The sequence below is a fragment of the Carassius carassius genome, chromosome 9, assembly GCF_963082965.1.
Source record: "Carassius carassius chromosome 9, fCarCar2.1, whole genome shotgun sequence".
NCBI lineage: Eukaryota > Metazoa > Chordata > Actinopteri > Cypriniformes > Cyprinidae > Carassius > Carassius carassius.
Window position 1 is genome coordinate 16,641,395 of NC_081763.1, and position 14,316 is coordinate 16,655,710.

Consider the following 14,316-nt stretch of genomic DNA (forward strand, 5'->3'; position numbering starts at 1 on the left):
GTTGCTCTGCGGGGTAACTGATACAGTACCTCCAGAGGTTCGTTAGAGGGCCGTTGGTATCGGTCATACTGGCACGAGCAGAAATAGTGGTTTAGTGCTTTACTGACGGTCATGTTGGGTGTCAAGGATATAATCACAGACCAGGGACTGTAATCAGAGTGTGGCTGGAGTGTCTTTACTGTTACGGTAACAGCTCCGCCGTGCCACAACATGTCGCACCTTCATGCTACAGACGTGACTCACCAGTCCTCGCTCGTACCTTCGGTAATCTTCTGTTTGTTATGCTTAGTGAAGCCTTCTACATGTAATCTGTGAAATGTGTGCTTTTTGAGGGACTTATCTCACATAGCAAAGACTTCGTTATGCAGGGAGTCCATTGTTTTGACAGCTTCTCTGCCCACATTTGGTCGACTTTGATCTGAAAAGGCCGTTCGCATGTTCTATTGATTGATCTTTCTCTTGGGCCTGAGTTTCCATTTCACACTGCCATTCTGGCAAATACACGGGTAAAGTGTTCCGGCAATTGTTCCTGGGTCGCTAGATTTTGCACTTTCACACTGCCAGTGATAACCCGGGATATGTGCGTGCTTTCACACACAACCCGTAAAGATCCCGTAACGACACGTGACATCAGGGCGTGACTTGTAATGTACGAGTCGAAAACGTTAGGTACGTTATACTTTTTCGACACAGCATTAGATCTGGCTTTTGTTCACACAGCGCTCGTCCCGGGTTGAACCCCGGCAATGTTACTGTCACGTTCGCACAAAGGACTGGAAGCAAATGCAAGTGAACAATCCTTTATTAACGAAGTATGGTCAAGCTGGGTAGATGGTGGGTGACGCAGGGACCTCGATGGCAGCACAGACTGGTGAGAAGGTGATTGAGTGCGCAGGTGGGTGATGATGAGGGATCCGTGAGATGACTGGTAATCCACAACGACCGAACAGGAACAAGACACAAGGAGTAGCTGAGCAGATGGACACAGACAAGAATCACGGAGGACCTCAAACAACGATCTGACAAACAAGAGACGAAAGACAGGGCATTAAGTAGGCTGGTGGAATGAGCTGCAGCTGATCAGATGATCAGCGGTAACACCCACATGAAACAATCAACATGACGTAACATGAGACGAGCAGGAAAGTGCATTCATGAACCGTGACAGTTACTAGGTCCCCGACCCGGGTTCAATGTCGGAATCAATCCCGGGACGTGTTTGCTTTCACACAGAAGGCGACCCGGCAATGCTCCGGCAATATGCCGGGTCCAACGTGCAGTGTTAAAGGGGCTTTACAGAGCTGATGGGTCAAACAACAGACCTGCAGGTACTCTGGTTTCAAGAGAGAGAAAAATCCCACTCTTCATTCATGTTGAATCCCAAGCTGCCCTTTTAACTAAAGGACCTCAGATTGGTGCATTCAACAGGGGCTTTTGGGCGATTGGCAGACTGGTGTTTTTTCATCATTTTCATACCCTTTGTGAAGAAGGTTATCTTAACAATTGTGAAAGGAGAGTCAGGTTATGAGTTTATAGATGAAGCTGAGAGCCAATTATTTCTGTTAGTATAAAAGTCTAAACAAATGGCAGTCACAGACCCAGGGTTAGAGTCTGAGAGCAGACTGTTTATTTCCCTGATCTGAAATGAAAGGTTTTTTTTTTTTTTTTTTTTTTTTTTTTTTTTTTTTAGCTGTTATCTTTTAAGCTGTTTGACATTCTCCCAGGGTTTATATCAGCCTTCAAGGCACCATATCCTAATGAACAGGAAATGGTAAACTCTGAAGTGCTCTTTCTCACTAATTCGTTACAGTGACTCATGGGTAATGAGGGGTGTTATGTGCTCTTTTTGACAGTTGCAACAGTGAGTCTCTCCCCTAAATATATACCCAAATGTGCAAAAACAGCTCTAAACATTATATATCACATTGCCTGAACTTATAATAATAGTTCTTAGAAAATGTGACAAAGAGACACTCACTTATAAAAGCCTTGGGGGCAAATTCAGTAAACTTTGTCACTTTTACATACTGTATTCTTATTCAACGACTGCCAACATCTGACTGGACGCTACATGACGCATCATTAGATTTGTTCGGTAATATTTTAGCCAATCAGAGTGAAATATGTGGCCACATGACTTTTTTGTTGTGCCCATAGGTAAATGTTTCTGTTTAAGCACATGCCTTTTTTTCACTGAATAAAATTTTTTATCCACCTCAAATTAGCATTTACTTTTACTTTTATTATTATTTTTTTCCCATCTTGGTGTTTATACTATTCAGTTTTTTTTTTTTTTAAGAAGTTTTATTCTTACAACATCTACATTTATTTGAATGAAAATACAACAAACAGTAATACTGTGAAGTATTATTCAAATTTAAAATAACTGTTTACTGTCTGAATATATTTTACAATGCAAGTTATTCCTGTGATGGCAAAGCAACTATTACTCCAGTTTACAGTGACACATGATCCTTAAGAAATCATTCTAATATGCTGATTTGCTGTTCAAGTAACTTTTTAAAAACCGTTGCACTGCTTAATGGTTTTTTTTTTTTTTTGCAACTCCGATACTTAGGATTCTTATGAATACCAAGATCAAAAGAACAGTATGTGTTTGAAGTAAAACTCTGTATAAATGTCAATGCCACATCGCATTACCGTCACTTTTCATCAATTCAATGCATCCTTGCTGAATTAAAGTATTATGTCTTTATAACATGTACATCCATCAATGTTTTGAAAGCTCCAAATACATGCATTGAAAAGTGTGGAATTAGCATATTAATTCATCTTATTATACGTAGACTGTGCCTCATCCAAAGATCTTCTATGCTGTTAACTGATTTGCATGATATCTGTAGTGAATCTTGAATCTGAAACACGGATAAACGTCACTGTCCGCATTCTTAGTGAATTCCCCTTTTTCAAAGAGTGAGCAGGAGCTTTCCATGAATTCAAACTGTTATATCACATTACAGGAAAGCTTTAATACATACTTCACCAATTCCCACATAGCTCCAGCTGGCTCAGTACACACAATCTTATTGTGCCGAATTGAAAAAGATTTCCCGGGGGGCAACAGGTATCTGAAGTCACATCACAGAGGAGGTTTTATATGCCCTTTGTGGTAAACAACTGTCTCTTTGTCCAAATGGCCCTCCGTTTGTTTGAAGGCGATACTTCTCCAGCACCTGATATGTCTGTAAGTGCCAGCTGATAATGCTAATATTTGGAATCTGTAGACGGACAGTACTGTCATTCATAACTAGCACAGTTCATGGTTAAATATAGACAGTTTCTCATCATATCTGTGGTGTAAATGGGAAGGGAAGTTGCAGAATTGATCTTCAAGCATCTGTTTTCCTCTGTTTGAAAGGATGATAGTGTTTTGGTGAGGAGAGCAGCATCAGCTGTGCATAATGGGATGCTGCTTGTTTTTGTGTTTATCTTTTCCGACAGGATGGGGAACTACTCACGAGGAAGGAAATGCCAGATCTGTGTGCTGAACTAAACTTGTGTATTTCCCTAGTTTAAAAGCCATAATAAACTCACCCAAGTGTGTAAACATGAAAAATAAACCCTTGCAAGTCATACTTATGCTCGCCTTTGAAATCCAGCCAGTTACCATAAAAAGTTAGATGTGTGCCAGCTTTGGCCTGCGTTCCTCCACCTGCGTCAGTGAGGTTTACAAACAGCCTGTAGTCTACAATTGACAGAACAACCCACTGACCCACTGCTGGCATTCACATTCCTCGGGCCTGTCCACTGAATGAACCGATAAGCTCCATAGTAAAGTTCAATCATTAATTTTTAAAGCCATACCTCATGTTCTTTTTTTTTTCTGCAACCAGTCCTTGATGATGAGAAATCACCCAAACTTAAAATGTGTGACTGTTGCACTGTTACTGTACTGTGACAGTTACTTTCAAAAACTAATTAATTACTATTACTAAATTGATCATCAATATTGTATTTAAATTACTTTGACTAATTACTCTGTCTGAAAAGTAACTTAGTTACTCAAGTAACTTAATTATTAAAATTGCTAATTAGACTACATCTTAAAATCCCTATAAACCTTAAAGGGTTACTCCACCCAAAAATGAAAATTTTGTAATTATTCACTTACCCCCATGTCGTTCCAAACCCGTAAAAGCTTAGTTTGTCTTCGGAACACAATTTAAGATATTTTGGATTCAAACCGGTATGCTTTAGACTGTCCCATAGACTACCAAATAAATAACAGTGTCAAGGTCCAGGAAAGGTATGAAAAGCACAGTCAGAATAGTCCATCTGCCATCAGTGATTCAACCGTAACATTATGAAGCGACGAGAGTACTTTTTGTACATGAAGAAAACAAAAATAATGACTTTATTCAACGATTCCTCTCCTCTGTGTCTCTTCAAATCAGCGTATTGTAATTTTGGCAAATCTGAGCTGTACGCAGTTGGTGTACACCCCGCGCTGTGCTGATGCGTTGTTTGCTTTCAAACCAAATCGTAAATACACATAAAAAACGTATCCTTGTGGCGCAGCTGATACCGAAGAGCATACGCTGCCTGCGTACAGCTCAGATTTTTAAAAAACATGAAAATTTGACGAATCTGTTTTTTTTTTGTTTTGTTTTTTTTTTAATCTATTTTTTGTATCTAGGTGAGGGTGTTTGCACGCAGGTGGCTGCATATAATGAGCTCAGATATGGAAAAGACTGTGCCTTGCTTTAGTTTCATACGGATTACATAATCAGAGAATATTCGTTTTCGATTTGAATTTGTTCATTTAAAAGTAGACACACAAGCTTTCCATAGACATATTTCTCATGTCTCTGTGTCAAAATTCGCTGAGTTTGTGACGTGTAGAAAGTTGCTCAGGGAGACCTAGACGGCAGGAAGTGCACCCTTGTTGTTTTGTTTATTTTTCAAAAGCACAATGTTTTGTTGTTATTGTCAGTGTATTGTCACAAATAAAAGTAGGCCCTTTTTAGATTCGATTGGTTTTAGTCTTATCTGTATCTGAGTATTTAAGGTTTCTCTGTGAATCAGGAAAAACTGAAAGTGAACATGCTGGTACGCAGAAGGCTAAAGATGCTGCATTCAATTTTATCTTTAGATGGTAAATTTAGATTTCAAATTTAGTATTTATTTTAGAACTGTTGAAATTATTTATTCTATGTAACGCAAGTACTTTAAAAGTAACTGTAATTAAATTAAATTACTTAAAATGAGCAGTAATCCCTTACTTTACTTCTTCAGCAGAAAAGCAATTTGATTAAGGATTTAATTAAGTATCGCATTACTTAGTAACGTGTTACACCCAACACTGATTTGTCTGTGTTTGTGAGTCCCCCCCAAAATAACAAATCCTTAAACTCATTCGCTCAGGATACAGATTTAACTAGTTGTGCTGTATCTTTTTGAATCTCTAAAAAGAACCGATTCACTTGAGTCATTTAATCAAGAATCGGGTGTTACTATTCATGCTGGATGTTTCACACTTACTAGAAATCCAGGGAAAACTGTATGCTAAGTATGCTAATGGAACCATTTTTTTAAAAGCTAGATTTGGGAGTCAGTCTCACACCTTGCGATTCTTCCAACTCTAAAATCAATTTGAATAGTAACTGTTACAAGCTCTGTTTGCCACCTCCAATTAAAATCATTCACACCCGTGTGATCATCCCTGACCCTGGACCAGACGAGCTCCAATCATCAAAGACTGCTTTATTGAAAGGGACTGAACCTGACATGCTAAACGTGTTTTGTGGGTGTAAATGATTTTTAATTAGATGAACACTCAATTACAGCGATTGCTCTCTCAAAGTAAGTTAAGCAAATTGATGAAGCTAATGCTCATTTCACAGGGAGATGGATTGAGGCTACCCAGTCTTCACCCTTCTGTCTGGAGATAAGGACCACAGACACCCTGCTGAAAAAATGGGGGATGGGCACCACAAAGAAAGAGGTTTCCTTGAGTCTTTCCTTTGAGTCCAGGCTTGTTTGATAAGATATGAATGGAAACCTTGTTGATGGTTGGGTTTTGTTTACTTCTGTTCTGTGGACAGAAAGTGATGAGACCGGGGAAAAGTTGGGAGAGTGCGGATATCGCTACTGAGAAAGGGAGAGATAGACACAGAGCATCTGGTGGTGAGATCCTGTTATTGTTAGTGTGAAGGAAGGCCCCAGCTTCAGAGGTCCTTGACCAGTTACTCTCCGTGGCCAGCAGAATGGAAACGGAATAAGGATGAGGCTGTTTTGAGCTCTTTGGAGGGACAAATCGACTCCAAGCAGGAAACAGTTACAATGGGATTGATGCCCTCCGATGTATTATAGTTGTCCGTCATTATTAGCATAATCACACACCCTCAATGTAATCTGAAGGAAAAATAATTGGCAGTACAAAAATATGAGCTCATACACCACAGTAAGTTGATTTGGAATATTCATTGGAATGGTAGGAAGAATAATTTACTGGACTGAAAATCAACACATAAAATTCAGAATGCATCATGGGAAATTGTGTTATTCTACCAATCTTTCTATAAGACACACACTATCGTTCAAAGTTAGGGGATCAAGTATTTTATTTTATTCAATTTTTTTAAGATAAAGCTCATAAAGCTGCTAATTGTCAGTTAGGATGCATAAAATTCAATGAAAGTGACCATAAAGTAACATTTATAATGTTACAAAAGATCAAATTAATGCTGATTTTAATTTAATTTAAATAAATGATTCCGTCCTTCCTGTTCATCAAAGAATCCTGAACAATTAGCACAGTTTCCCCTAAAACATTAAGTAACAGCAGTTTTCAGCATTGATGATTGTAACAATCAGAAATATTTCTTGAGCACCAGAGCAGCATATTAGGATGATTTCTGAAGTATAATAACTGTTGAAAATTCAGCTTTGCCCTCACATGAATGCCAGTTTAAAACATTATCAAATAGAAAAGATATTTTAAATTGTAAGAATTTTTCACAGTTTTACTGTTCTACTGTTATTTTTGCTCAAATAAATGCACAAGACCTTAAGAGACCACTTTCAAAACATCTTACAAAATCTTACCGACCCTAAACTTTTGAACAGCAGTGTATAAACCTTTAAACTTTGCTGCTTTTTACAATTTTTCAAAACATTTAAAGGCTTTATGTGTCTTGTCAGTTTGCATGTATGCACGCCACTTATTTGCACAAATCCTTTCCACCATTCTAACCTTTCAACCCGTACAACAGTGCACTGCCTTGCACAAACACTTATCGCATGCTAATAAAATGGCACCATCCAATTGCTGAGATCCTGAGAAAACAGGTTTATATCCGTACATCTGTGTGGAAAGCAGTTTGCCAGTTTCTGGGGAGACATGAATTGGGAAGATTAAGTCCGTTCAGGCCCAGACCCCCTGGAACAGCTAGAAAGAACGCCTAGGGCCCCCCATCCAGGTCCTTGCCACACCTAGCGCCATGCTTCAATAGCTGGACTCTGATCCCAGGAGAATTTCAGTCATTTTTCTGCCGGTCTTGTTGACTCAGTGCTGTAGTGTTCAACTGTGATGGAGTAATTAACCGTGTGCAGCAGACAGGTTATTAGAAGCAGAGTTTGGTTAAGATTTTTCCTGCAGGATACCTGATATGGTGTCTGATCTGAAAGCAGTACTCTGTCTAAAGACCAGGACCATCAGTATTCCCATAGTACAGTTTAGCGCCTGTAGGCATGACAATTTGTCTCAGCTCCACCAACAAACAAACCCCGGGGAAACAGTGCAAGGCTGGACTTGTAATAGTGGCAAGGCTGATACAAAAGACCCAGAGTTATGGCTTCTGGAAAGACAGCGGCTTATTTTAATGATTTTTCTGGCCGACCTGGAAGGAAAGACATGCATTAGCATACATGAACTCCCCTGTTCCGCCACGCGCACACACACAGGCATACATTTTGACGCAAGCACACACAGGCTCACTGATATGTTGGCTGTGGGAGCATGATGCTGCCTGCTCATCACGTTTCCCTGTGGTCTTTCCAATCAGTTGCGTAAAGCTCAGGAAATATAGGTCAGACAGCAGATGTGCTCTCGACTACAGGACAAATCACACCCTCTTTCAACGTGTCAGGATCAAACAGCGTAGCCGGGGGTGCCCAAATTCTGCTTTCTAAATGTCTCTAACCTTTCTAGAGGAGAGGAAAAATGGGAAATGGATACTGCTGTGCTCCACAGTGGTTTATTTTTGGGGTTCGGTGTGTACGTGTTTGTAGAAATGTATGCGAGTGAGCTTGTGTGTACATTTGGAGATTTGTATATATAGCATCAGTGACGAATAAGGATGTATTGGATAATGAAAAGGATAAATATTTTTAAAAAGTTATGTTTTGTGTTTGTTTATTCTTTGTGTTAATTTATACAATTTTCTACTAACACTAAAAGGTTCAAGTTAAGTACTTAACATGTAAACATTAATAACATCTTTTCCTTGCATCTTAAAACATAATTATTATTTTCAAAACTGTATGTCAAAGGTTAAAAAAATGTATACATATTTTTTTTACAGCCAGTCCAACTTTATATTAAGTAACTACTATGTACTTACATTTTAATTAATAATGTGGTACAATGTACTTATTGTGTACATGTTTTTACATTGTACTTATATTTTTAAAAATACCTGCATTTAATTACATCTGTAATTACATTTATAATTACACTCTTGACCCATCCTTACCTTAACCCACCTTCCTACCCAGTTTACCAAATGTACAGCTTACATATTTATTTCAATGTGAAGGAGTGCCACGGAAAAGAGAAATTATAGAAAAAAAAGCATACTGTGAAAGTATGACTATGACATACAGCTGAAAAGTCTGTGAAATTCTCTCTCTCTTATTTCATTCATGCTCTTCCCTTCCTTATACAACAGCAGCAACCACATTCTCTTATGATAGACTCAATGAGATTGACTTACATCACTTTGGATAATTACTGCAGCTTTAAAGAAAAGACTGGTAGTTTGATGGATGGAATTCTCATATTGCCTTTTCATCCACTGCTTTTTTTTCTTTTTCTTTTTTTATTCTGGCAAATGGGTCTTCCTTCCATGAAACTGCAGTGCCTGCCTTTGTTTGATCTAGCAGTTATCAGATCAACCACTAGGGGGTAGCAACGTTCTCAAATCAGATTAGCCCAACTAATCCTTTATTCTAAAATATTCATTTACTCATTGGAGTGAAAACATTCTTTCTCACATTCTTTCAGTGTGATGCTAATACGCTTTCAAAAAGCTGTAATCAGCTCTTCATGCATGTCGCTTTGAGAGAACTCTCTCTTTTTTATTTTTTATTTTTTGCAGGAATTTAAACGGCATACTGAAAGATGCTGATTTGTTCTTATTTCACTTTAAACAAGCCTCTTATCCCATAAAAACAATAATTAAGAGTCAATTATTCCAGAGTGCCTGGAGCAAAAAGAGCGCACGATTTTTATCAGGCCATGAGTGGATACTCTACATACCAACTCGGCTGTGCTTCTCATGAGTCTGGGTCGAAACGAACAGGAGCTCATGTGTGCTGTTAAGCACCATGTTGATCAAATCTTCTTTGATCCCTTATAGATGCCCGATCTCTAGTGACCCCTACCCAAACCCCACTCCACATCATGGGATAAGGGTAGGATTGTGAAATGCGGATCTGGCAAAGCAGCTACTCTGGAATGCTGTTCCCTTCATCTATGTCCCCCTGCAAATGAGTGGGTTAACTTACACATTAGCACAGATTAAGGGTACAAATGAGACCTTGTTTCACTAATGGGGGTCAAAAGAGGGGATGAGGGTGGAAAGGAAAGTCCGAATACATGAGGGTGGAAAGGAAAGGCCGAATACCTTAGGGTACTAGGGAACTCTAGCTCTGTTCTTCTTCATATTATCTGGGTACATTTTGGTTCTTGCATATGATTGATTGCTTATTTGACTTACTATCTCTGAAGTGATGGTGTGGAATGCAGACTTGTGTATGTGTAATTATACTACACCAAATTATATATTATTTTATATTTCAGTGGTTATAGAAAAGAATCAACTACCTTTAAAATAATCACGATTTGTTGCTTTGCAGCCTGAAATGAAGACGGACACAGTTTTTGTTTTATCCAGTTGTATTTACTCAGTGTAGCTTATATTGTCCAAGTGAAAGACAGGACACCAACATGCCTAAAATTAAAAAAAAAAAAAAACAGAATCACTGAGTTATAACCCTGATAATGTTACATTTACATTACATTTACATTTATTCATTTAGCTGACGCTTTTATCCAAAGCGACTTACAATTGCTATATATGTCAGAGGTCGCACGCCTCTGGAGCAACTAGGGGTTAAGTGTCTTGCTCAGGGACACACTGGCGGTTCACAGTGGATTCGAACCCGGGTCTCCCACACCACAGGCATGCGTCTTATCCACTGCGCTAACACCACCCCAGTTAAAACACCTTTTGCTTTAATTAAATTTTTAGCCTTTTGGGATCGGTCTCCACTAACTTTTCACATCTAGACTTTGCAATATTTGCCCACTCTTCTGTGCAGAACTGCTCAAGTTCTGGTAAATTTGATGATGAGTGTGGTGGACTGCAGTCTTCAAGTCATTCCACAGATTTTCAGTGTGATTTGGGTCTGTGTTGTACCAAATACCTTCCACTACCTAATATTAGACTTCTGTGCTTCTAGGCATTGATAAAGCCTTTTACATTTTGTATTTTCTTTGTATCCATCTCCTTACTTGTGTCTGTCCAAAACTTTATCCTGGAAATCTTTTGACAGTGTCTTTGCTACCCAGTGTTGATTGTTTGCTTCAGTTGCACTACCAAGGACTGAAATGCTTTAGAAAAGTTATTTTCATGCTGAGCTGATCAAAATGAATGTCACATTTCATGTTTTTCTCTGCAACGTTATGAACTATAGTATGGGGAATTTGTGGATTTTAGAAAAATAATTTTCCACTCAGTTTACATCTTAAGCACTGAAATAAAGTTTTATTTAACCAGCCTCTGCTCTGGGCAGGAGTGGTGCAGTCTCCATCTGAATGTTTTCCTTCAGCTCTGAACTAAGCGAACTGCTGAGTCTCTCGTCCCGACCTGTTGGGTGTTTACGTGTTGACACTCGCTACGATGGGACTCCACATTCCTGGCAGAGGCCTTCTTGGAGTTGGCATGTTAGTAAAACAATATTTGACACCATGTTAGCTAACGAGACCATTCAAAACACAACTGGAATATAGTGAGGTCCATATTTGCAAGTAGTTTGCTATGGAGAGTTTTAGTTGTTCTTCAGAAAAATGTAAAGAAAATCCAAGGTTTTGAAAAGATTTGACATAGCAAGATGTGTGTATTTATATTATTTATATTTCATTGTCAAACTAAAATGTTTCATTTATTTTTGGTTAAAATTATATATATATATATATATATATATATATATATATATATATATATATATATATATATATATATATATATATATTACTTTTCATGTCATTTTTTTTTTTATTAGCTATATTTCAGTTACTGAATTTTTGTAATCGTATTAGTTAACAAAAATAAAACTCATAAAAACACGTTCCTGCCCCTTGCTTTCAGATTTTCTGTGAAGACTAATAGTAAAAGAAGAACGTGTGTGATACTTCCACTTTTGAGACCAACTCCACATTTGTAGATTTTCTAGATATTTATACAAAATATCACTTATTTGTGGATGGAATTATTAAAGTTTTTTTTTTTTTTTAAGTGCTAGTGATTAATAAGTGTAAGTATGCAATAACGGAGTAGGAGTAGGATTTGGTCATGTGATTTCAACATGTCCACCCTCATGAGGCAACCTGCTCCTTGTAAAATAAAACTGCCTATGTTAGGCTACTGATTTGGAAACAAAAATGTCCTATTAATTTGCTGTATGTGTTATAAAAAAAATCTTGATGATTCAAAATAATTCAAAAGCACGTCAAATCACAATGCAAATGTTTCGTCCATGAATCCATTGTGTTGTAGATCTAGTGTAAAAGGTCAAAGTTCTAAGCCTTGGATCCACATTTTCACCAGCCCGGATGAGGGGGAGAGGGGGAAGGTGATTTCCTCTTGGACAGACAAGGCTTCCTGGAAGTGTCATCCCTCGCTAAGAACAAGTGCATCCTTCCCTGAAAATGAAACGAGACTCAGTAGAGCCACATGTGTTGTGAAAACATGCACAGCCCTTGTGATACCAACAATGTCTGCCATCTTAAACCAGTGCTTAAGAGGCAGCTATTATTTTATGGAGTGAATTAGATGAACTTACTCTAGAGAGCAGGAAGTCCATAGTTGGAAGTAATAATTATAAAGTCACCTTATGTTTATTGATAAGTATGTTTATAATGACTGAAAGATGATAGCACATCTAATATTTTAAAGGCCATAACCCAAACACAGAGGGAGAGAATATGAAAGTGAATGCTGATCATTTTTGTGTTTTTCTTCTAAATACATCCTCTTGGCAAGGATCCACCAGTGAACGGTTAATGCGTAGAAGGCAAAATAGAAAGTAAAAAAAAAAGAAGTGTGCTGTGTGTGTCGGTGTGCTTATACTGTATGTAATAGTTTTTGCTACTTTTGGAAATTTTGCCCTATGAAGAGCAGCAGCTGTCAGGGCAAGACACCACTCGGCTCTTTGTGCACTGCTGATGGTAAGTTGACTTTGTCGTCCTTATTAGGCCTAATCACGAGCTGTTACTACGAAGCATTTGTTTCCCTCAAAGCAGTATGATGTGGAGGTGTATATTGTATACTGACCCCTTCAGATTAACTGGTGACTGTCGAACAATGACAGCCTCCATTCAGTCCACTGAAACACCTGATGTTTAACTCTTTTACTTGCTTTACTTTTATAGAAAATTACTTCGACTGCTAAATGATTGGAATGCAAACCGACTGGTAGTATTTAGTGAGGTAATCGGTAGGTTTGTTTGTTGTTTAGTTAGTCAGTCAGATGTTTGGTTAGAGAGTTGATTTGTTGGTATTTAGCAGGGGGGCAGGGTTTCATATTTTTTTTGAAGCACCCCTGGGCGCCGCCATTGGCTAGCGGACCCCCACCTGCTGTTAGCATTCCATTGACTCCCATTCATTTTGGCTTCACTTTTACAGTGAATAACTTTACATCTATGGCGTTTAAAGTCTCCATTTGTCCATTAATTATTTAAAAAAAAAACACGAAAATGTATAAAAGGCTCCATTACCTTGTATCTTACGTTATGGTCGCGTAGAAGCAGTTTTTGTAAAAAAATAGGCTAACGATTGTGTCATAACCTGCAACTCTCTGTCGCACAGTAGAGAAATTACCATATGGACAGGAGGAGAAGCTCGCAGGCAATCTTTTACTGTCTATGAGGCTATCAGGGGGACGTGGAGGCATGAAGTCAAGGGAGATAATTAATCAGAATACTTACCAAAATGTGCTCCTGTTCATGCTCGCCTTCTCTGGAAGATTCGGTGGGTGATTCAGATTTCTCTTGGCACAGCGATTAGAAGATTTACAGGTTGCTCACGTGACATCTACGTCATCAAGCTCAGTTTGAGTCTGCGTAGTACGCCCGACCCCCAGGAAGTGTGTGCTTCTAATTGACTTCACTTGTCTCAGTTGAATCCAATGGGGTCGCTTTGTCCATTTCTTTTACTGTCTATGGTACTTAGGTAAGTAAACTAGATTATTAAGATGTCTGACCAATCCATGATTTCAACAAATGAGTGTAGTTTAGTAATCCTGTCCAGTTAATCTGTTCAGTCCCCTTATTGATTATTGATTTAAAGTTGGTTTAGTTGGTTAATCAGTTTGATATTTAGTTAGTTGGTTTGTACTTAGCAATTAGTTTATTTTAGTTTGTTGGTTAGTCAGTTGATTTATAGTTAGTAAGAAATACATGTCAGATTATTAAGGGCTCTGGTAGGCCCATTATTGGAACTGTGAGTTGGAGGTTGTTTTGTTGTTTAGATTAGTAGTTATCATGACTCAGCTAACACATCTATATATAATACATAACATTACAGTAAATATGCACTATATGCACTGTGTAGTATCAAGGAAAGTATCAAATGCAGAAATCCGTTTTAATTGCACAAAATGCCCTTAGAACCGATGTAAATTTTTAAGGGCCTAGTTCACATTTGGTAGAATCTTGTTGTCTGTAATACTCTTCTCTTCTGGCAATTGTCAGCAGAAACTCCAGCTGTGCATCAGCTCAGTTTAGAAGACGCTTTAACAGATGTCCTCCCGCTCGGTCCTCACCTGTCCTTCCCACCATGTGTGGAAGAC

The 14,316-nt window shown here is 38.3% G+C and overlaps 1 protein-coding gene across 2 annotated transcripts in view; it reads left to right on the plus strand.

Moving 5' to 3' along the window:
- LOC132149086 (septin-9-like) overlaps nt 1–14,316 on the plus strand; it is a 63,422-nt gene that overhangs the window by 19,325 nt on the left and 29,781 nt on the right. Inside the window, exon 1 of one of the 2 annotated variants that reach the window (XM_059558014.1) lies at nt 12,622–12,694. The exons of the other annotated variant lie outside the window; for it this stretch is intronic. Within the exon in view, the coding sequence (XP_059413997.1) occupies nt 12,637–12,694 (58 nt within the window). The 5' untranslated portion in view covers nt 12,622–12,636. Of the gene's footprint in view, nt 1–12,621; nt 12,695–14,316 lie in introns of those variants that run through there. 2 annotated transcript variants of the gene reach the window in all.